This window comes from Scyliorhinus canicula, chromosome 20, assembly GCF_902713615.1.
Source record: "Scyliorhinus canicula chromosome 20, sScyCan1.1, whole genome shotgun sequence".
Taxonomy (NCBI): Eukaryota; Metazoa; Chordata; class Chondrichthyes; order Carcharhiniformes; family Scyliorhinidae; genus Scyliorhinus; species Scyliorhinus canicula.
This window is the reverse complement of record NC_052165.1, coordinates 20,263,335-20,287,267: the sequence shown is the minus strand read 5'-3', so window position 1 is coordinate 20,287,267 and position 23,933 is coordinate 20,263,335. Positions and strand designations below refer to the sequence as shown.

General features: G+C 44.8%; 1 protein-coding gene across 2 annotated transcripts in view; it reads right to left on the bottom strand.

The window, feature by feature from the left end:
* The window catches only part of tmtc2a (transmembrane O-mannosyltransferase targeting cadherins 2a), a 204,281-nt gene that overhangs the window by 50,827 nt on the left and 129,521 nt on the right, over window positions 1–23,933 (bottom strand). For both annotated transcript variants that reach the window (XM_038780384.1, XM_038780385.1), the window contains exons 5-8: window positions 13,678–13,763; window positions 12,529–12,713; window positions 4,881–4,959; window positions 3,554–3,675 (exon numbers count right to left, since the gene is read on the bottom strand). In XM_038780384.1, the coding sequence (XP_038636312.1) occupies window positions 3,554–3,675; window positions 4,881–4,959; window positions 12,529–12,713; window positions 13,678–13,763 (472 nt within the window). The remainder of the gene's footprint in view (window positions 1–3,553; window positions 3,676–4,880; window positions 4,960–12,528; window positions 12,714–13,677; window positions 13,764–23,933) is intronic.

Here is a 23,933-nt window from a genome sequence, read left to right as displayed (position 1 = left end):
TATATTCCCGCCAATGGTTAATGGGATTTCCCATTGTAACCACCCCACTGGGAAACCCGCAGGCATGGATACACTGCCAATGGGAAAAGTGAATCGCAATGACCAGAGAATTCCGGTCATTATTTCATGGGAGGTGGTTCGAATAAGATTCACTAGGATCATCCTCGGTGTGAGGAGATTACCTTATGAGCAAAGGTTAAACAGGTTAGGATTCTACTCAGTGGAATTTAGAAGAATGAGAGGTGATCTTATTGAAACATACAGGATTCTTCAGGGGTTTGACAGGGTAAATGCTGAGAGGATATTTCCCATCATGGTAGAGTCCAGAACCAGAGGGAATAAAGGGGTGCCAATTTAAGACTGAGATGAGGAGGAATTTCTTCTCACAGAAAGTTGTTAGTCTTTGGAAATCCTTGCCACAGAGAGCTGTAGGGCCAGAGCCCTCATGTATATTTACAGCTGAGATAGATAGATTCTTGATCTGTAAGGGAACCAAGGCTTAATGGAAAAGGGCAGGAAAGTGGGCATGAGGAATATCGGATCGGCCATGATCTACTGAATGGTGGAGCAGGCTGGAAGGGCCGAATGGCCTACTCCTGTTCCTATTTCGTCTGGTCTTATAACCCAAATTACAAAAAGTGTCCCAGTATGACATTTTTTACTGAATATGTATTAGGTAAACTGACACGGTGGCACAGCGGTTAGCACTGTTCCCTCATAGTAACAGGGGAAGGGTTCGAGTCCGGCCTTGAGGACCGCCTATGTGGAGTTTGCACATTCCCCCCATGTCTGCATGGGATTCATCCGGGTTCTCCGGTTTCCTCCCACAGTCCAAAGATGTGCAGGTTGGGTGCTTTGGCCATGCTAAATTGCCCCTTAGTGTCCAAAGATGTGCAAGTTAGGTGGATTGGCCATGATCAATGAGCAGGGACACAGGGATAGAGTGGGTGGAGTGCGCCTGGCAGTGTGCTCTTTCGGAGGGTCGATGCAGACTCCACTGGCCGAATGGCCTCCTTCTGCACTGTAGGGATTCTATGGATGCCAAATTCTTGCCATTTGTGTCTGCAGATTTGTACTCAACAAGAACTCAAGTGAGATTGACTTCATTTAATTCGTGGCTCTGGTGCTTAAGTTGCTGCAATGAATTTCAATGTCTGATGCAATAATGTTGAATTCAAATTCATTTATTTGGGTAACTTAGACTGACACTAATCAAAACTTGTATCTTTGTCTTGTTGTTATAGATCAGGATAATAAAGGAACATTTGGTTTTTGAAGAACTGTATGTGTAACCTGCACAGGAAACAGTAAATAGAAGTCTGGAATGACTCGGAGCCAACCCAAAATAATAAACTGGGCAATGAGGTCATCTTTGGTTTGCTCATTCCAGCAACATTATGATTACTCACTGTTATGGCGGGAGCCTATTAATAGGTTATCAACCTAACTTTCAGATGGGAGGCCAAGCCTGCACACTTAGGTGGAGGTAAAAGATCCCACAGAACTATTCAAAGAATGTATTTTCTCTGTGCCTCGCCAACAGTTGTCCCTCAACAAAAACAAAGATCTGGTATTTGTCTGGTTATATTTGTGGGTCCTTGTTGTACACAAAGTGGCTGCCTCATTTTCTACATTCCAACAGGGACTACATTTTAAAAGTACTTCCTTGGTTGTAAAGCATTTAGAGACATCCTGAGGTCATGAAAGGCGCTGTACAAATACAAGTCCTTTATTTTCTTTCTTTCTCGACATAACATTTCCTTTTTATAATATCCAAGCTGGTAATGACTTCCAATTCATTCCCCGTGAAATGATTTTCTGGATAAGATTTCTTTAACACAGCAGTGTACACTGTTCCCTGTTTATAGCCATAGATTAAAGATCCCAGGGTTGATGGTTGCATCAATTTGTTTGCCGCTGTTGAAATAATTTATTTTTTTACTGTTTCCAGGTTCTGCCTGGAGATATTGCGTCATGGAACGGGGTTGTTCAACATTGCATGTCGAGGAAAAGCAGACATGCTCACTTTGTTCCTCTGATTGTGTGCTACCCTCCGACTAATCAGGGTTTTATGTGATATGAGTCTGGGAGATATGCAAATTGAACATAGGCTAACGCAAGAAAAGTAGCCCCCAGAAAGCGAGGTGAAACAGTGCGTCAAACACACAAACATAAAATCCATTTACATTGGAAAGCTTGACATAATCGCCTCACATTTGGACTGCATTTGAAGAGCAGATTTAGGTGCCGAGTCATAATGTAATGCAACTCACTAAATGGAATATCCCAGGAGGCATTGTTTCCAAACTTTAAGGGAAAATAAAGGGGGTGGAGAACAAAAAGAAAGAAAATCAACAATAAGTACCTGCTTTCTGTGGAATTCAATTCTTATTTCTGGAAGGAATAATCACATGGGCCAGAATTATGAGCCTGCCCAAAACTAGAGGAGATTTTATTTACTAAATAGATTGGGAAATCTGAGCTGCGGGCATAAAAATACTTAAAAAGGTTAACCACCGGCCATATAAAATGCAGCAGAAAGAGCCGGGTATGGCTGTTTTAAAAGTGGCAGCAATCTGTAGGTTCTGTTTTCTTCTGCTATTAATAGATGAAACAGTCCTTATTGCCCCATTGCTCCATTGCTCCCCAGGTGATATTATCACAGCCCAAGGTTACACATCACCAAAATAATTCTTCTAAATTTCTGGAAGATTTTTAAAACCTTGACAATAGTAATTGACCTGGAGGGTAAGAGGATTTATATGGACCTGGAGCACCTAAACCAATTCTGGCAAGAATCTAACTGAGCAATCTGATGTTGCTGCAACACTGTGGTAATTTCAATATAACAGTCATGAGTGCCATGCTGCCCTTGAAACTGACGCACATTTAAATTGTTGTATCTGCTTCCAGGCATCTAACCCCTTCATTCCCGCAGGAGTCTCGTAGTCAAATCAACTTAAGTCATTCCAGAGCGACTCGCCTCAGTGATAGCAGGACACGACCATGGGTTGGGCAGAGCACATTAGCATTGTGGAAAGTTCATAGTATTGTTTTTTGAAACACTGTTGAAGTGGGCCTTACAAATTGAGAGCTTGCAATTTTATTCCAGCCTGATTGTAAAGCGCAACAATCCGGCCAGCACCCTGAAAATGTGTGCTGCATTAAATAACAGCAGGGAAAACACATATCACATCACTGTTGTCATAGAGCAGCAAAGGGAGACTACCTGCTACCCAATATGTGCCTTCAACAAATGATCCCAAAACTCATAATTAATTAAATTAATGACTATATGGAAAAATCTGATTCTCTGTTATTCAAACGTATTGGAGAAGCAAGTTCAAAATGCTATTCAGTAGAAAACCATCTGACTAAGAAACTTTGAAAAAGTGAAGTAACTCCTGGTTCAGTCACAAACAATGAAGGTCAGTGCTGGGATCGAAAGACTTGCTTCCAAGCTCCTTTTCCTGAACGCACGCCACTCATAAGAGACAACTTCTGAAATATGAGTTGCATAAAGACGGCACAAGTATGAATACGGTCAACTTACCGTGAGTGCCAGAAGCTTCCCATAAGTGAGATGGGCAGGAATATGATCAGGCTTTGAACGCAGGGATTCCAAGTACCAATGCTCAGCCTCTGTCAGTTTGTTCAGTCTCATGTGCGCCTCACCTGTGGGTACAGACAAAAATCAACGTTCATCAAGATAGGGATCTTGAATGAGACTCTCCCTATAGCGCGGGCATTCCAAAGAAACTCTTTTAAATGTGTCCAACTCCTGCATATGGTTATAACGTGACAGGTTAACAAATGGACAGATTCCATGCAACAGAGAAGCCTAGCGTACAGTACTTTGATGTCCAGTTTGAGTAATGACCTTTTGGAATTTAAACGTGCAAACTGGAAACAGAAATGAAGCATGTCACCAGTGAGACTACTCCTCCAAAGCACTATTCAGCCCAAAGACTAATATATTACAACAGGTAGGAGGCCAACATCCTCAGGAACAAAAAAACATTCCTGAGAAAACAATGCAGCCCCTGACCAGGGAGACAACAGTAATGGATATCTAAGGCTGAGCTCAAACTTAAAAGCGCATGTTTAAATCTACAGGCACAATATTTGTTTTCAAGCATTGGTTGCTTGCACTATACTACTAACCCCATAGAATTATTTTATGATCCATCTATGCTATCTAGGGAGTCATTAGCCACAAAGACAATTTTAATATATTGCTGTTATTCGCCTATTTTCTTTGCAACCACTCAAACGAAACTGGATAGCTTAAGATAACACGTTACACTACAATAATATTTTCTTAGGGCAAGACATTTTTGTAGTCATGTAGCAAAGTGATAGCCTACTAAACTTTGTGGCATGGCAATAAATTTGCAAAATGCTTTGACTCATCTGGTGGCTGGAATGAACCCATTCTGTGGATTGCAACTCTAACCAAGCAGCGGTGTGTCAGTCGTGGTACTTGTACCACCATATGTCTCGAACACAAGTTCTACTTAAGTTGCTCTTTGACAAGCACTTTTAACGTGGTATTTTGACTAATACAACAGGAATTGTTTTTCACTGCTTAATAAGCAGCATGTGTTGCACCTCTGCACTGCTATTTTTGTCATGTCTTTGAGCTTAATTGTAATTGACATATTCATCAGCTTAATGTTTATTTGAGGCTTTTGATTGGAGCCCATTCCACAAGATGATATGTTACTGGGTTTGTTAATTCAGAAGAGCTGTTTTGCAGTGCTTGATTAGAAGGGTGACATTATTACAGACCCATTGCGCTCAACCTATCTTTATAAGCACAAACACTCACTTCATTGCATGTGGCAGTGGGATTGCGAGGCATGAGATGGAACACTCACCCATCATGTTGTATAAACTCTGTGGTGCAAACTGCTTTGGCATCTTCTGTACCGCCTCCTTATAAACAACTAATGCATCCTACAGTGGAAGAAAAGAAACAAGGTTGTTTTGAACTCAAAGTTTATTTTTAATGAAAAATTCTGTCAGGGTCCAAGGCCCTCTTTTTCAACACACACTTCCCACCCCAACATCTTTTCTCATCAGGCCACATAATAACAGCATCAGAAAGAATGGGTGAACTACAATCGCTAGGTAACGCACAGGGTGGGCAGATAGACATCCTCCTGTTTCATTACCTGTTGAGGGGCTGTTTAGCTAGGGGCTGTTTAGCTCACTGGGCTAAATCGCTGGCTTTGAAAGCAGACCAAGGTAGGCCAGCAGCATGGTTCGATTCCCGTAACAGCCTCCCCGAACAGGCGCCGGAATGTGGCGACTAGGGACTTTTCACAGTAACTTCATTTGAAGCCTACTTGTGACAATAAGCGATTTTCATTTTCATTTTTCGAAGAGTTTGTGCCTGAAATAGTAACCTACCCTTTCACTTGTCAGATTTTGATACATTTGGTTTACAATACCGGCTTTTTTTTTTGCTTTTTATTTCCAATGCAATTAAATGATGGTGTCTGGAATGGTGGGAGAATCTTATAACATTTATGAAGTTCTTGTCAGGCAGTTGTGCTCCATAGTTCCAATGCATGTTACCGATCAATGCTCATCCAGCTAACATCCTGGTGCAGACACATTTCCCTGATAGCTGCTGAATATTGAATAGGAGCTTTTTAAAAATCAGCAGAGAGATGGAAAGATCAGTGCAGATGGTAAAAAGTGAATCACACAGTACTAGTTTTAAAACCTGGCCTGTTCAGGGAGAGGGGTGTATCTTTACATTAAGTAAACACTAAGGATTCCACTTTTCTCACAATATCATACAACCATAGAATGATTATAGCACAAAAGTGACCATTTGGCATGACATGTCTGTGCTGGCCCACCGTAGGAGCAATTCACCCAGTGCTGCTCCCCGGCCTTTTCCCTGGAGTGTTGAAATTTGTTTCCTTTTTAGCTAATGATCCAATTCCCTTTTGAAAGTCTCAGTTGAACCGGTCTCCACCACATTTACATTAGCGCGTACCAAATCATTACAACTCGCTGCATGAAAAATCTCTTCCTGATGTCGCCATTGCTTCTTTTGCCAAATACCATAAATCTGTGCCTTCTGATTCTCAATCATTCCATCCATGGGAACAGTTTCTCCCGCTCTGCTCTCATCAGTCCCCTCATGGTTTTGATTACATCCATCAAATCTCCTCTCAACCTTTTCCTCCAAGAAGAACAGCTCCAGATTCTCCAACCGTTCTACCGAACTGAATTTCCTCCAAGCTGGAACAACATCGGTGAATCTTTTCTGCACCCTCGCCAACGTCTCCACATCTATCTTAAAGTGTGGTTCCCAGAACTGGATGCTCTACTCCAGTTCAGGCAAAACCTGTGGGCCGGGATTCTCCTTTCCGGGGACAAAGTCCCCCCCGCCGGCGGGAAAACCAATGCTAATGACTCCGGCGTCAACGGGCCCCCAAGGTGAGCAATTCCCACCTGTCTCGGGGGCTAGGTGGACGCCAGAGGGGTTGGCGCCGCTCCAGCTGGCGCCGAAGGGACTGCGCGAGTTTGCAAATGCGCCAAAGGGCCGGCATGATCTCGCGCATGCGCGGAAGCACCAACGTGTTTTGCCGCTTGCGCAATGGGTTCTCTTCTCCACGCCGGGCAAGGCGGAGCCCTACACGGGCTGGCGCGGAATGATGGAGTGCCCCTGCAGCACAGGCCCGCCCGCAGATCGGTGGGCCCCGATCATGGCCCGGGCCACCCTGGAAGCCCCCCCACCTGGGGTTGGATCCCCCCGCGCCCCTCCCCCCCCCAAGGACCGCCCCAGCTGACCTAACTGCCAGGTCCCGCCGTGGGGGACCATGCGTAACCCACGCCGGCGGGACTGGTCAAATACGGACGGCCGCTCGGCCCATCGGGGCCCGGAGATTTCCAGGGTGGGGGGGGGCGCTTTCAATTGGCCCCAGATCGGCGTGTACCCTGTCCCCGCCTGAAAAATGGCGCCGGAGAATACGGCATCCGGCGTCAGGGCGGGATTTACACCGCCCCCCGCGCCCCCCCCCCCCCCCCCCTACCCCCCCCCCCCCCCAGAGATTCTCCGACCCGGAGGGGGGTTGGAGAATCCCACCCGTGATTTCCACAGGTTTAATATAACTTCCTTGCCTCTATATTCCAAGCCCCTATTGATAAAGCCTAGTATGCCATATGCTTTATTAACTACTCTCTCAACCTTTTCTGCCACCTTCAATGGCCCAGGTGCCTCTGCTCCTGTAACCTTTATTATGTATTGTCTCTCTGTGTTCTCCCTGCCAAGACTAATCACTTCATACTTCTTTAAATTTAATCTGCCACATGTCCACACATTCTACCAACCTGCCTGTGTCATTTTGCAGTTCTATTCTATCAGCCTCGTGATTCGCAATACTTTTTCATCATTTTGAAATTGTGCCCTGTACACCAAAGTTTAGGTCCTGAGGAGCCGGGGTCCTAATATTGATCCCTGGGGAACTCCACTGTAAACTTGCCTGCAGTGCGAGAAACAATTGGCGGGATTTTCTGGCCGTTCCTGCCAGTGGGACCTTCCCGCCCTGCCAATGGCAACCTCCAGCGGCGTGAGCGGAAGATCCCAGCGCTGGCCGTCTTCGCCGCAGTAGAACACTCCACAGGAGGTGCGGAAAACCCCACCCAATCATTCATATTTTCTATTTGTTCCTGGGATGTGGTCATCGCTGGCTGGACCAGCATTTATTGCCCATCCCTGAGGGCAATTAAGAGCCAACCACATTGCTGTGGGTCTGGAGTCACATGTAGACGAGAGCAGGTAAGGACGACAAGTGTTGGGAAACACCCCGCTACTCCTTCCCTCAAGGACATTAGTGAACCAGGTGGATTTTTACAAAAATCGGATTTGAACCTGAGCCCCAGAGCATTACCCTGTGTCTCTGGATGATTAGTGCAGCGACAATACCACTACGCCACTGCCTCCCTCACTGCTATTCTTTGTTTCCTGTCCCTCAGGTAATTTTGGAACCATGCTACTCATGCCCATTTTATTCCATGAACACTAACATTTCTCACAAGTCTGTTGCGTGGCACTTAATCAAATGTCCTTTGGAAGTCCATGTAAGCCTCATTAACAGCATTACCCTCCGCAATCCTCGCCGTTACCTCATCAAAGTACTCCAGTAATTTAATTAAACATAATTTGCCCTCAACAAATCCATGTTGGCTCGACCTTAATTGACCTGCATTTACCCGTCACTATTCATTTTGCCTGTGTTATAGTTTCTAAAAGCTTCCCCACTACGGAGGTTAAATCAACTGGCCTATAATTGTTCAGTTTATCTTTACACTCTTTTTTGATCATGAGTGTAGCCTATACTGGTTTAGCTCAGTGGGCTAGACAGCTGGTTTGTGATGCAGAACAAGGCCAGCAGCGTGGGTTCAATTCCTGTACCAGCTGAGAATTCTGAAATCTCCATCTGTGTACCCGAACAGGTGCCGGAACGTGGCGACTTGGGGCTTTTCACAGTAACTTCATTGCAGTGTTAATGTAAGTCTACTTATGACAATTCAAAAGATTATTTATCCAGCCCTCCACTGAGTTTAACAAAGACTGAAAAGCTATGGCCAGTGCCTGCAGAATTTCCACTCTCACTCACCTTGGATGCATCTCACTCGATTCTGTTACTTTATTAACTTTAAACATAGACAGCCTATCCAATTCCTCCTCCTTGAAAAGTGGGTCAAATTGCAGAGGGTGCAAATAGAACAAAAGGGAAGGAGTGTTATAGGGTGGAAGGCAGGAGACATTAAATCACAGAAGAGCAGATGGAGCAGAGCCAAAGAGAAAGATAAGGGGACAAGTAGAGAAACAAAAGATGGCTCCAGAGTAATGAATGGGTGGCATCCAAATGCACACAGGAGAAAAACAAGATTAAGACCAAACAAAATGCAAAGAAAAGGAAACAAAATAGGGCACAGATTGTGGTCTGAAATTGTCAAATTCAAAGTTAAGTCCAGAAGGCTGTAAAATGCCTAGTCAAAAAGTGAGGTGCTGTTCCTCAAGCTTGTGTGAGCTTCATTAAAACCCTGCAGTGCAGGCACAATGATGTCAACATGAAAACAAGGTGGAAGATTAAAACAATAGGGCCCACTGGAGGTTTGGGTGCCTTGCTTGCTGATTAAACAAAGTGTTCAGGAGGTGAAAGGTAGGTGTTTCATTTCCTGTGCGTGCACAGAAAGGCTTTGTAGGCAGGGGGTGGGATGTTGGGAGTGATTGAGGACTGGATCACAGTGACATGGAGAGGCAGAGAGGTCTAGTGACGGAATGACAGAGCTTAGGACACAGATTGCTTCTCTCCGAGGTCACAGAATCACACTGTGCAGAAGAGGCCCTTTTGGCCCATCGAGTCTGCAACCTCACGTGAAAAATACCTGACCTATCAACGTCATCCCATTTACCAGCACTTCGCCCATTGTCTTGAATGTTGTGATGTGACAAGTGCTCACCCAGGTATTTTTTAAAGGATGTGAGACAACCCGCCTTGCCTACCCTCCCAGACAGTGCATTCCAGACCGTCACCACACTCTGGGCAAAAATGTTTTTCCTCACATTTCCCCTAAACCTCCTGCCCCTCACCTGGAATTTATGTCCCATCATGGCTGATCCTTCAACTAAGCTGTTTCCTAGCCACCCTGTCCATGTCCCTCAATCTTGTGCGCCTCGATCAGGTTGCTCGCAGTCTTCTCTGTTCCAATCAAAACATACCAAGCCTATCCAACCACACTTTGTAACTTAAATGTTCCATTAGCTGAGGGCCAAAAGTAGAAATGAAAATTGTTTTCAATCAGTGTTATTGGGATATGGAATTTTCTACCTGAGAAAGTGGTGAAAGCTGATTCCGTAAGGAATTTTGGAAGGGAGTTGAATGGGTGCTTGATTTTGAGGAACTCAAAAAGTATTGGACAAAAAACAGAGATGGTGGGACTATGCATGACTGCTTTCAAAGTCGCAGCAGAGGCATTATGGGTCAAATAGACTGCTTTGTGTAACAAGTTTCTATAATTCCATGCTTATGTCAAATATGAATAACTGCTCACTTTACATCAATGAATGTAATTTTTGTCAGCTCGTTACTCTAAGCTCTGACTCGCTACTTTTTTTACCCACATGTTCCTTCTTAGTTGAAATGGGTATATGGTGATACCTTGACGAGACAGATCAAAATCTAATCCAATGCTTCTTTAACTGAAAAGTCTCAGGGGAGCTCTGTGTCTGAGGGGATTTTCACAGTAACTTCATTGCAGTGTTGGTGTAAGCCTACTTGTGACACTAATAAAGATTATTATTCGTATATAATTTTTGATTGATTGTTTAAAAATATTTATGTGGGACAATCCAGATAAGCTTGAGGGCTTGTTTAAAATACCCTCCTGCTTCAAGATGGGAAAAGGACACTGTATAACACAGGCGAGCAAGTAGCTCTCTAGTCGTCTATAATTCAGATACCAGTTTGAGGCTATTATTTGCATTAAAACATTGCAAGCCAACAGACCAAAGTTATATTGCCCAGCTACCAACCATTTTCCTCACGCAAAGCAAAGTTCTGTGTGTGCATACAGAAATGAATGCCCACTCAACAAACAGGAAAATTATTTTAACCATTTACATTATTAAAGATTTTGGTCATGATTTAACAAAAACAGAGTTCCATTTGGTTTAGCGGGGTGTTTCCCAACACTTGTCGGGAGCGATCCTGATATTGAACGGGACAGTTCATTTTTTTGGGGCCTCGGCAAGTTCATTTCCAGCACTGTTGAGCTCCACTCGTCAGTGCAGGAAGAGATCCCCGATCTCTCAATTCCCCAGCCGGACCCTCAGACACCCCCAACTTGCTTGTTGTGTGGTACTCGAGCCACCCCGCACCCCACCTCATCAGGGCAGACCAACAGAAAGTGAGAGAGAGTCGTAAAAATCAGACCAGAAAGCATTGCACCAAGGACAAGGCTCCAAATGCAACAGGAACAATATCCAATAATGACAATCCCCCAGACATTTAAAGAAACCTTCGACAAAGTTATCATCACAAGATCTGGGTGCACCAGCAGATTATCTTTTCATTTTAGAGATTCAGAGATCAGTTCCAGTAACTCATTTGATGGTAATTAAACCTGACCATAAATTGTAAATAACAATAGTTCTTTGGAAGGGGGAAAAGGCATATTCAAAAAGGAGACTGATGTGCTTTAAAGGAATAACAGCATGACATCACTTGAAGGGAAGTGTGTCATGCAATCCAGTCTCATGTGATCCAGTTTCAGTTTCACTTTGGCCTGGGAGCAAAACATAGCACACACAACCCTGCTGCGCTGATATCTTCAATTTGTGTATCCATACATGTTCCCATGTGCCTAGTTTATATAATTGAATTGGCAATGTCCTTAAACAATCCCTGAAGAGTGGTTGGTGCCTTTTATGTCATGATTACAACATATGACATACATTATCCCGAATGTTTAGAACATGAGACTGATGTGCTGGGCAGGCTGGATCGATGTGGACTGCACTTGGTGCAGTATAGCGAGAGACAGACCTCCAACACTTGATAAGATGCAACACGATTCCTCCAATACATATTCCATCCTGTATTATGAACTTTGGTGTGCATATTAAACTCAATCCAGGCCAGAGGATTGTGTAAATATTTACATCTCTCAGGAAATAAAATTTATTTTAACAGATTTCTTGTGAATACCATTTGTCCCTGAAGTAAGTAGAAAGCTCTAAATCTTCAGATTAATAAATATTTTACTATTTTTAAAGCTGATGTGGGTTTGCCAGACACCAGTGTTTTTGATGGTGGGCCAGCTATGAACATGGATCCTGGCACAGTGTCCCAGTGTGAGAGTTTGAGTGATACCCTTGCCTAACAAAACTAAGGGCCCAATTCAGTGATCCCATTGCGCCTGACACTCCTGGGCTCAGCACCCGGCGAGACCTGGGTCTCTCCTTCAACGGACTTTAACTTGAGTCCCAAATGTATCATAGAATCAGAGAATTTACAGTGCAGAAGGAGGCCATTCAGCCCATTGAGTCTGCACCGGCCCACGTATCTCTACTCTATCCCCGTACCCCAACCCTATAATCCAGTAACCCCCACTTAACATTTTTTGGACACTAAGGGCAATTTAGCATGACCAATCCACCTAACCCGCACATCTTTGGACTGTGGGAGGAAACCGGAGCCCCCGGAGGAAACCCACGCAGACACGGGGAGAACGTGCAGACTCCACACAGACAGTGACCCAGCCGGGAATCGAACCTGGGACCCTGGAGCTGTGAAGCAACTGTGCTAACCACCATGCTACCGTGCTGCCCAAGGTATGAAGGGTTATGGAGCTAAAATGGGTCGATGTAATTAAATTATCGATCAGGCATGATCCATTGAAATGACCGAATAGTCTTGAGTTGTTGACAGACCTGTTCCTGTTCCAATGTTCCTCATGTGTTCACCTTTACAGTTGCACTTCTTGCTCTATTCCTACCTCGTGCTGTCCTTGTTCATGCAGAAGCTTTCCTAAGTTGTATAAGCAGCTCGTTACTGAACTCCTGTGAGTGTGAGGATCTTTGAGGTTTTCATCTGAGATGTCAGCACATATAACAAAGGTTCTCTTGGCTTCTTCTAACCTCCCCAGGTTCATTAAAATAATCCCAGTGTTCAAGTAGGCAGCTGTAAGAAAATAAGAAAGAATAAACAACTGTCAGAAACATTAATAAAGGACAGGGGATATGTTTCCTATGTGACATTTGTCACGAAAGTTCGGAATTGCTTTTGATAAGCATTGGCTAACCGATTACTAGAATGTTAATACCACTTAAAATACAATTTAAATGGCTCTTTTGCTGGTGCCGTCATGGATTTCAGTTGAGCTGAATTGACATTGAAATTTAAACCTCTGCAAGCTGAGCCAATAAACCTTGTTTGAAACCTATTTGTGTGCACTTTCTCTTTGACTTCTGCCAACTGCCATTTCCCAAACCGGATAGTAACCTAACCCCTGGATTCACCAAAGCAACCAGCCAGATGATCATCTTCTTGGACTCTTTCAAGGGGAATGCTTGGCTCTCTCATGTCCATGGATCGAGCCAGAGTTTGCAGCATTGAGATGCATGGCTCAGCCCATTGGAACATTATTTGCACAGTGCCATTAACCATCAGATTCAATAAATGTCTTGAGAATAAATACAACCCTCTATTCAAAATGTGGTTTCTGCCTGGACTTTTGTTGTTTTGAATTCAGGATGCAGTTTTGAGCAGGACCATATGGAAGAATTAAAAATCAGAAAATCAGTACACCAGAGCCGTTTCCAAGTTTAAAAAAAAGTAATTGACGACAAAACCTATTTTCAGCTAATAGAGTATAAACTGGAGTGAAATCAGGCTTTCGTCGCTGTTGTGAAATCAGGTTTTCATCACTGTTACTGCAAAGAGAAATAGCCATAAATGACTAAACTGACACTTTAATTGTTTCATCATAATGAGTGTTGACCAACTCACATTTGGTTTGTTTTAAATTAATACTCTAAATCTGGATTGCATGGCCGTTTTGCTAAACAATACAAACTCATTCGTTATTTTATTTTCACATGCAAAAATCTGTTCATGGTTTCAATAGCGTTAGATGGTTACTTACATGCCAGGGTAGGCCTGCTACCGATTGCCAATTTATAGTAATGAAGGGCTTCTGAGAACTGGTCATTTTCCTGTAGAAGCAGCCCTCTGATATAAAGAAAATGAGTAAAATATTTGTTAGGATTGACCAAGGCATTGATGACATCATAGTGTATTTAAAGAATGAGTCTGTCACTCGGAGAAGGGCAGGATTACAGACGAGTACTATCGCCCAAATTATGGAAGAAAATATTCCCAGTGCAGTTCACAACTGACGACAGCAACATTTCCTTTCTGAAACCTAGGTTATCAAACTCAGCAAACAGAAACACAGCACTTGGTGATCTTTGCAATGGTCACTCTCAGGGGAATTTGAGAACCATGTTCTCCTTACTGCTCATGTGCTGGCCTTGATCCACATGCCCCTGTGGTGTTTGGTAATTATTGTTTGTGATGGCTATGGGCTGATGGGTGTGCACAGGTCTCAAAAGGCCAGTTGTGACATGTTTCTCTCTTCACTTGATATCCGCCTGCCCCAGTGCTTCTGTTTAACAGCCATATTTCGGGTAACATGAGATTCTCACCCCAGCCAGGCAAGGGTTTTGTTGCGATTCGGAAGCCAGGGTCTCATGATTTCATTCAGTCCCCAAGAAATTTAACAGATAGCAACAATAGAATGCTGCAACAAGGATCAAATCCAGAGAGGGTCAAGATATTTTTTTTTTAACTTTGTGACAGGTTCCTCAAGAGTCACAAATATAACTTTTTTATTCATTTATGGGATCACTGGCTGGGCCTGCGTTTATCGCCCATCCCTAATCGCCCTTGAGAGGGTGGAGATGAGCAGCCTTCTTGAACCACTGCTGCAGTCCGTGAGGTGTAGGGACACCCACAGTGCTGTACGAGAACGGAGTTCCATGATTTTGACCCAATGACAGTGAAGGATCAGCGATAGGATAGGATAAGGATCACAGTAACTTCATTGAAGCCTACTCGTGACAATAAGCGATTTTCATTTCAGTTTCATTTCATATGTTTGGAAGTTTGGATGGTGGGTGGCTTGGAGGGAAACTTGTAGGTGTTGGTGTTTCCATGAATCCTGTCCTTGGGCTGGATTCTCCGCTGGCAGGATGCTCCGTTTTGCCGGCAGCCTGGGGGTTTCCCGATGGCATGGGGCTGCCCCACAATGGTTAACCCCATTGACTAGCTGGCGTAACGGAGCAACCCACCAGCGGGGTGAAGCAGAAATGTGGCGCGGCGGGGCAGATAATCCAGCCCCTTGTCTTTCTAGCTGATAGAGATTAGGGTTTGGAAAATGCTGTTGAAGGAGCTTGGTGAGTTCCTCCAGCGTATCTTGTAGATGGGACACACTGCTGCCATTGGTCAGTGGTGGAAGGAATGAATATACAAAGTAGAAACATTTTTAGCATCAAAAAGTTTGGATGTTTACAAATTCTTTGCTGCCATCTCTCCCCTAGTTCTTCCTTCGTTAATCTCGTTTATACTGGCACCACAGCAATACTGATAAAAAAGAAAATTAAACTCTTCTAGGGAAGCACGGTAGCATGGTGGTTAGCATAAATGCTTCACAGCTCCAGGGTCCCAGGTTTGATTCCCGGCTGGGTCACTGTCTGTGCGGAGTCTGCACGTCCTCCCCGTGTGTGCGTGGGTTTCCTCCGGGTGCTCCGGTTTCCTCCCACAGTCCAAAGATGTGCGGGTTAGGTGGATTGGCCATGATAAATTGCCCGTAGTGTCCTAAAAAGTAAGGTTAAGGGGGGGGGGGGTGTTGGGTTACGGGTATAGGGTGGATACGTGGGTTTGAGTAGGGTGATCATTGCTCGGCACAACATTGAGGGCCGAAGGGCCTGTTCTGTTCTATGTTCTATGTTATCTCACAGTCTCTTCCCATTCCAAACTTGTACCACAATCCATTATACATTATGGATTGAAAGTAAAGTTGAAGTTCAAAACTCCAGTGCATGAAATAGCAGGGCTTCCTCTTGCTCATGTGCAAATTCCGGAATCAAGCTGTCAATGGCATTTGTATCAACAGTAGGAAACAGTTGCTGGAAGTAAACTTTCAACATACACCATCCTGTCATTCAGAATGGGAGTCAGTTTTATCGTTCATTGTGTGGGTCATTCTCGAGGACCTCAATGAAGCAACTTGCAGCAGGTAAGACAGATACATTGACTTGGATTTGGACAACTTGAACAGCAAGAATATTGATGTGTTCTGAACCACCTTTGCTCTGGTCTTTGCTCCACATTGAATGCAGGGATCCATCACCTGACAGATGAACAAATGCACATGGGAAATCAGCCTCAAGAAACCTAACCTGGAGAGCCGCTACACATGCTCGCAAATGTAGAAGCAGTGGCTGACATGGAGCGGGATTCTCTGACCACACGTCGGTGAATCATGCGACGCCGGTCCATCAATTCTCCAGGGACCAGAGAATCGGCGCCAATGGCATTGGCATAGTAGGAACCCAGTGGAACCTCGCCGTTCATGGTAATTTTCTAATTACCAGCTTTCAACCATTATCCCTTGCAGAAAGCAGAGAAATAAACAAGTCTTTCCAGGGTCAACAAGGCTCCAAGATGATATATTTGTTGAAAACTGTTTGCAGGCAAGTTATCCTCAGTGGCAGACTTGTGCTTTTGTCATGTGGTTCCATAGACTGTAGGGCATGATTGGCAATTGGTCAGTCTTCCTACTTCCCTATCACAACATCTTTACCTGGGGGATGAGATTCTTCATACTTGTCTCCAGATTATGATTCAATCCAGTACCCGAATGGACAAGGTAAGCATGGCTGAATAAGAACGGGAGACTCGTCAGAGATTTGTGAAAGTAGGTTGTACAGTTTCAGCTGAATAGGCTAGCTGGTAGCTGAGGCCTATTGGAAGGGGTCTTAATTTCCAAGTGGGATGGAGGGAGGGGTGGGGGGGGGGGGGGGGGGGGTGGATGTTGACAGTGGATCAGAGAAGACCAAGTAAAATCTTCAAAATAAAGAAATATCCTTTGGAAACGGTCTCCAGTAATCCCTCAATGACATGAGTGGGCTGGATTCTCTCGCCCTGCCCACCCCAAGAAAGCCACAGGCGAGCCGCGTACAATGGAGAACTCCATTGACCTCGGGCAGGATTCTCCGGTAGCTGGGCAGACGTGGTTGAGAATCCACCCGAGATTACAATCTAGTCTAACACTACACTGCTGAATCCTGTATTGCCCAAGGTTCTATCCTTGGACAAAACATTAAACAAAGACCCTTTCTGCCTATTAAATGCTTCAGTTGAATGTTTTAAAAAATCATGCCATTATTTGAAGAACAAGAAAGCATCCTATTATTTTGGACTGGACCTATCTCTCAACAAAACACAGTCTCCAGAAGGTGGGGTAGAAGCAGCAAGGCCACCTTCACTTAACAACATCCTACTGAACTGGAGCCGCAGTGATCAGAGGGCCATAGCTGCTATCCTATGGTGAGGTTTCTCCTCCATAATGTTGGCCAGTCTCTTCTTCGTCAGTTCTCTGCCCAACAGCAAACCCAACCCACAGCACCATGGCCTCCACCACTGGCAGGGCAAGAGGCCAGTCTTGAGTCCACCTCACCTGGATTGGGAATTGAATCCCATGCTATTGGCCGCAATCTGATCCACACCAGTCAACCCTAAGGAATCCAAGTTGCTGTGGCAACACACACATTTACATGCATGCTGTAGTACAGAGCTATGGATTGTAATGGTAGAGGCTCAAATTTTCTTTCCATCACATAGCTGACCGGGAATCTCTCCTACTCTTATCACCTGCCATTGGCTTGTGTTGGGAGGATCGCAGGTTGATATTTAACTGGTTTGGCTGCATTTCAAACACATCTTCCTTGGCCATTCTAGCATGGGACCCGAACCTGGAGCTTCAGGCTCAGAGGCTGGGGCGTTACCAACTGCGCCATAAGACCATAGGCCACAGTCATAGTCTCTTCTTATACTGGCAACTACTACCTCTGCCGGTGGCACTGCCATCCTTCCAAACCGCAGATCCACTGATAGGGTCTGTGGCCTCAGGAGCCCACCCATTGTCCTTAGTTGGATGGAGGACACCAAGGGGGCCAATAAGTAGGCAGCCACCCAGAAGATCATGCCAGCGGGAATATTGTCAACATGTACGGGCTCAGGAGCCAGAAATGGTTTTGACCCACAATTATTTTCAAAGATTTTAAGATTCTGCTCAATGTGTGCAAAATGGTTGCTGTGTTTGCCTGCATAAGTCAAAATAATTCGCTTTGTGTGAAGTGCCTTAGAGTGTCTCTAAGGTGTGTAACAAGGTACAATATAAATTCCACCTCTCGTTCTTTCACAATGATGTTAAGTTCTGCTAAAAGTAAGTCTGAATTTCTCCCTCATGTCCCCGAAAGCTTCCCAGGTGAATTTCAGGGAAACCCCAGGAACAATTGTGGAGGTGGTGGGAGGGGATGGAAAGAAAGTTACAAAATAATAGATCTACTTTATTTTACCTACAATCAATTACTGCGGGACAGTCTGTGACATTCTAAATTAGGATCTTAAATAAAGAAGTGTTTTTAAACATTGCACTTGCACAACACATTGCATTTTAATACATTCAGTGAATTGTGCATTCTTTTAAAAAGTGTTAACATATTTTTTCGACGTTTGGCCCAGTGAAATCGTTTAGAGGGCAGGAGACAGCATGAGCTGATGGCTGTCATGTTAAATTATGACTATGTTTAAAGCTGGGCAGTGTTTATAATAGAGATCTGTGTATTTAAAGTCTCATTGTTTATAGTGACATAAAGGAGCTGAATCACTCAGGTTCTTTTTTATTTGGCTTCTGCAAATTATATTGAACCGACGCCACTGTTATATCAGCAAAAATAAACTTCTAACAGAAATTATACATGCCTATTTGTATGAAACCTGTAACCTGATGTGAGTGTGCCTGTCAACATGAACCACCCCCCCTCCCCTGCATGATGTATGACTGTTCAACAATACGGCCTAATATGCTCCACTAAGATGTAACCCATAACCTGACATTTGAACATGCCTATTGAAGAAGCCTATGGCCTGCTGAATATATACATCGTGCTCTCACTGCTGGAGTTGTCTTTATCATTTTGGGACCCAAAGTCAGAGGAGCGAATGAGCTCAGAATGTGATGGATTCACAAGCAAAGAATAGAGAACTCGCAGAGTCAAGAATGAATGTCCAGAGACAGCAAGGAAAGTAATATTTATAGGTAGTGGGGCGAGTGTTCACAGACACGGATGAAAGTGCCTGAAGGCAGTACGTGAGGAGTGTCTGTACAAAAAGAAGAATGGGCTTTAACAGACTGAGAGATAAGGAATATATACACATGGAGAGGTAGGGATTTATAAATAGAAGTGCCACTTTTCCACAGAGAGTGACTGTTCAACAATATCTCTAAATCTTGACCGACAGAGGATGCACGTTAGACAGAGGTGTCCCTGTGTGACTCTGATCTATGATTTTCCAGTTATGGAGGACGTCTCAGTTAATTATTTTGGCAGCCCATCATACCCCTGATTGTTGAAACAATTTATTGAAAACATTACAGTCCCAGAGACTCAGTACAAGTGATTGCTTAAATTTGTGTTCTGTGTTTCTCACAGCAACAAGTAATCGTTTTGAAATCGCATTCCAGCTCATTTGGAGAAAAATGATCGTTCACAACAAAGGTACGTTATTCTACTAGTTTAAAAGAGATCCATATTCCAATGATTATTACAACAGCAACCGTCTTCTATAGAGTGGCATTTAAATAAAACAACTGTTCAGTGGAAGCTCCTCCCATCCCTCATCATCTGCTTCAGTGAGATGGGGTGGGATTTTCCAGTCCTTCCTACCAGCCAATGGTGATTCTGGTGGGTTCCTCGGTGACAGGATGAGGAAGCAGTGTAGAGGCCGGCAGGAAAGGAAGATCCCACCGGCAGCCAATGGTGAGCTTCCTCCGCCCCCTGAAAACACATCACGTGGGGAACGGAAAATCACGCCTGCGGTGTTTTTCTTTGTTCCTTCATGGGTTGTGGCAAGGCCAGCACTTATTGATCATCCCTAATTAATTAGCAAGGCGGTGGTGAACTGCCTTCTTGAATTGCTGCAGTCCACGTATAGGTCCACCTACAGTGCCGTCGGAAAAGGCGTTCCAGGATTCTTCACCCAGCGACAATGAGGGAATGGTATTATATTTTTCAAGTCAGTGTGTGACTTGGTGGGAAATATGGAAGTGGGGTTGGCCCTCCCTGCCTGCTGCTCTCGTCTTTCAAGTGGTATATTTCACAATTTTGGCAGGTGCTGTCAAAGAGACCTAGGTGTGTTGCTTCAGTGCATCTTGCAGGTAGTGTACACTGTGGCTATGATGTGCTGGTGATGGAGGATGTGAATGTTTAAGGTGGGGAATGGGAATCCAATCAAGCAGGCCACTTTGTCATGGATGGTAGTGAGCTTCTCGGTTTTTGGTGGAACTGCACTGAAGGTGAGTGGACATTATTTCATCACACTCCAATACTTGGACCTTGTTGAAGGTGGAAGGACTTTGGTGAGTCAAGAAATTAGTCATTCCCCACAGCCTCTGATCCACTCCTATCACCACTGTATGTATGTGGCTGGACCAGTTGAGTTTCTGGTCATTGGTGACCTCCAGGATGTTAAAAGTGAAAGATTCAGTGATAGAAATACCTTTCAACATCAGCAGGAGACTTCAGGTTCTATCTAGTTGGAGATGGTTATTCCTTGGTATTTGTGTAATGTGATTGCTATTTGCCACTTATCAGCTGAAGGTCCAAGTCTTACGTAATCATCAGAGAGCATCCTCACTATTGACCTTACGGTGGATAGAAAGTCATGGTTGAGCTGATGACACTGCCCTAAGGAACTCCTGCAGTGATGGGCTGAAAATCATCTTCCTTGGCATTGGTTATGACTCCAGGCAAGGGAGAGCTTTCCCTTTGATTTTCACTGGCTTCAATTTTGTTAGGGCTGCTTGATGTTACACTTGATCAAATGTTGCTTTGCTGTCAAGTGCAGTCATTCTCACCTCACTCTCACCTTCATGGGCAGCACAGTAGCATGGTGGTTAGCATAAATGCTTCACAGCTCCAGGGTCCCAGGTTCAGTTCCCGGCTGGGTCACTGTCTGTGCGGAGTCTGCACGTCCTCCCCGTGTTTGCGTGGGTTTCCTCCGGGTGCTCCGGTTTCCTCCCACAGTCCAAAGATGCGCGGGTTAGGTGGATTGGCCATGCTAAATTGTCCGTAGAGTCATAAAAATTAAGGTTGGGGGGGGGATTGTTGGGTTACGGGTATAGGGTGGATACGTGGGTTTGAGTAGGGTGATCATTGCTCGGCACAACATCGAGGGCCGAAGGGCCTGTTCTGTGCTGTACTGTTCTATATCTATATCTATACCTCACCAATTGAAAGCTCTTTTGTCCAAGGCTGTGCTGAGGTTTGGTACAAAGTGGTCGTGGCGGAACCCAAACTAAACACCACTGAGCAGGCTATTGGTGAGTAAGGTTCTGCTTGATAGCACTGTCAATGCTCCCTTTCATACCTTTGCTGATGATTGAGACTAGGCTGATGAGCAGTAACTGGCCAGAATTTTGTTATACTTTTTGTGAACTGGACAGGCTTGGGAAATTTTCCATTTTGTTGATTAGATGCCAGTAGTGAACCAACTCTGCAATAGGTCAGCATAGCTGGTTCAAGAGAGGCTTCAGCACTGCATATTGATTGTTGTCAGAGTCCGTAGCCTTTACTGTATCCAGTGCGGTCAGCCATTTCTTCATATCACATGGAGTGAATCAAATTGTCTGAAGATTGGCGATCTCAGGAGTAGACCGAGATAGATGATCCACTCACCATGCAAATACCTTAGTCTTTCTTTTTGCACTCAAGTGCTGGGCCCCATCATCGTGAAGATGGGAATGTCCGTGGAGTCATCATCTCCTGTCTCATTACATTCATGACGATGTGGCAAGTTCTGATCTAACATGCTGGCTATGAGATTGTGTAGGTCTGTATCGTGGTTGAAATAGCATGGATTCATTTAAGGGTAAGCTGGATAAATTCCAGGGATGAAGAGAGTAGAAGGAATTGCTGATTGGGTTACATGAAGTAGGGAGGGAGGAGGCTAGTGTGGAACATAAACGGCAGTAGTGCAGAGCAAATGGCTGAATGGTCTGTTTCTGTGTTGTAAACTGTGTGTAATTATATGATTTTTTAAAAAAAATTCCACCAATTAAATACAATCAAATAATCAGATCAGCTCTAATGGGTTTTATTGAGAATCTGCAAATATAAGCTCATGATGCCATGGAACAAAAGTCGAGTGTAATTAAAGCTAATGCTGCAGCAATGCATCCATTTAATGGTAATGTAATTAAGAGCCTACAAAACCCTGTCAGCCATGTGAAGTAGTAATAACTACACCTTATACTGACAGGAGTTAGCCAAAGCTCTGTCAAATTTAGCTTTTAGTGTGCACCATGCAGTTTCTTATTGGATTTTCCTCAGGTTCTTCGATGCTAATTCCATCCACATTCACCAAGGAAACAATGGAATGCGAGGATTTTTTTTTAAAGCAATACAATCTGTTCTGAGTTTCCACAGTTCATAAATAGAACATGATGTCATTTGGGCAGCACAGCACAGTTCGTAGAGGTTTCTGGCCCCTTTAAGAAAAACAACAGCCATAACGCCTTACATTATTGTTTACTTTTTTTTAAGTGAAGCGCATGTGTCCTTGTTTGCATTTCTTTTCCATCACAATTGAATTTCCATAAGTGAGAATCAGCAATGACGACGAAATACAAAGCGCTGGGAAAACAAATTCGAAGCAGATGCATTTTCTTTTGAGGTTATAACATGGTTTGAATCAAGGATTTTGTTTCAACACCAGATCCCATACATGTGACAATACTGTTGATTTTATTTTATGGAAGAGATTGCAAAGAAAAGTTCCAATATTGTGCATATACTGTCATTGCAAAGGACTGTGAAAGATCTTGGGCGGGATTCTCCAATAATGAGGCTATGTCCCCATGCCCGCAAAAAGAACACGCGCTAATCACCCTGGACTTAGGTGGAGAAAGTCCAGGGTGATTCTCTGACTTTCAGTGGGCTAGCAGGGCCCCAGAGTAGTCCTCGCAGCTCTGCTTGCCGATACGGGGCCCTGCACTTCTGGTCGGGGGTCCACGCATGTGCACTGTGGCGGCCTGCATTGACCGCCCCACACCGCGGACAGGCACTGAAAACATAGGCCGCCCCCCCAGATTGAATGGGCCCGTGGATCAGTGACCCCCGATCGGTAGCCTGGCTGCCCTGGTTTCCCCCCCCCACCCCCCCCGTGAATGATACCCCCGCCCCCACCACGGCGGCGAGGACTGAATCCGCAGCCGCCATGCCGAGTTCCTGCGGATGGAACCATGAGAGAACCACGCCGTCGGGAACTCGGCCAGCTGCACTCAGTGAATCGCAGCGGTGGCCTCTATCAACGGCCCCCGACCCACGCCGCATCGACCGCGCGCACACGGTTGCCGCCGATTTTCCGGGGACCAGAGAATCATGGGAGTGGCGTCGGATGCTATCTCAGGTTTGACACCCATTCTCCGCTCCTGCACCGATCGGGATTTCGGCACGGAGGCTCGGTGAATCCCGCTCTCACATCTTCAAATTGCTGTCCAGGGGGAAAAAAGATCGTTGCCATACCAGTGCAGGAACTGACAATCCTGACTGCTCCAAACCATTTAGTCACAATATTTGCTCAGAGGCAGTGGGGTGGGGCGAGGGGGACTGTGCGGGAGGGGTACTGTGGTGGTGGGGCGGGGGGGGGGGGGGGGGGTGGAGGAGCAGCGGCTGGTATTATTTTGCCATTGCAGAAGAAACAAAGATGGGAGCTAGCAGCTGAGGAGCCCAAAGGACAGAAGGAGGGATGGGAAATGTTGAGGAGATAATAGCCCAGCGGCAAGGCCCGAATACAGGGATGGAGGCAGGAGCACGTAACTGGGTCGAGCCGATTAAGTGCTTACCTGCTGAATCCAGCTGTCCTCAACTCCCTTTAGCTGCCCAGGAAACCCTACCAGCCTGGATTAAATTTAAAATGGGAGATAAAGAGTCGAATTTACATCTGTATGTGGAAGCAGGTTTTGGTGAGCGAATGGTCACACTTGGTTTTGTTATGGAGGAAATTACCACTGACGCAGTGCCATTTTCCTTTGGCCTTTCTGCGAGTCAGTGT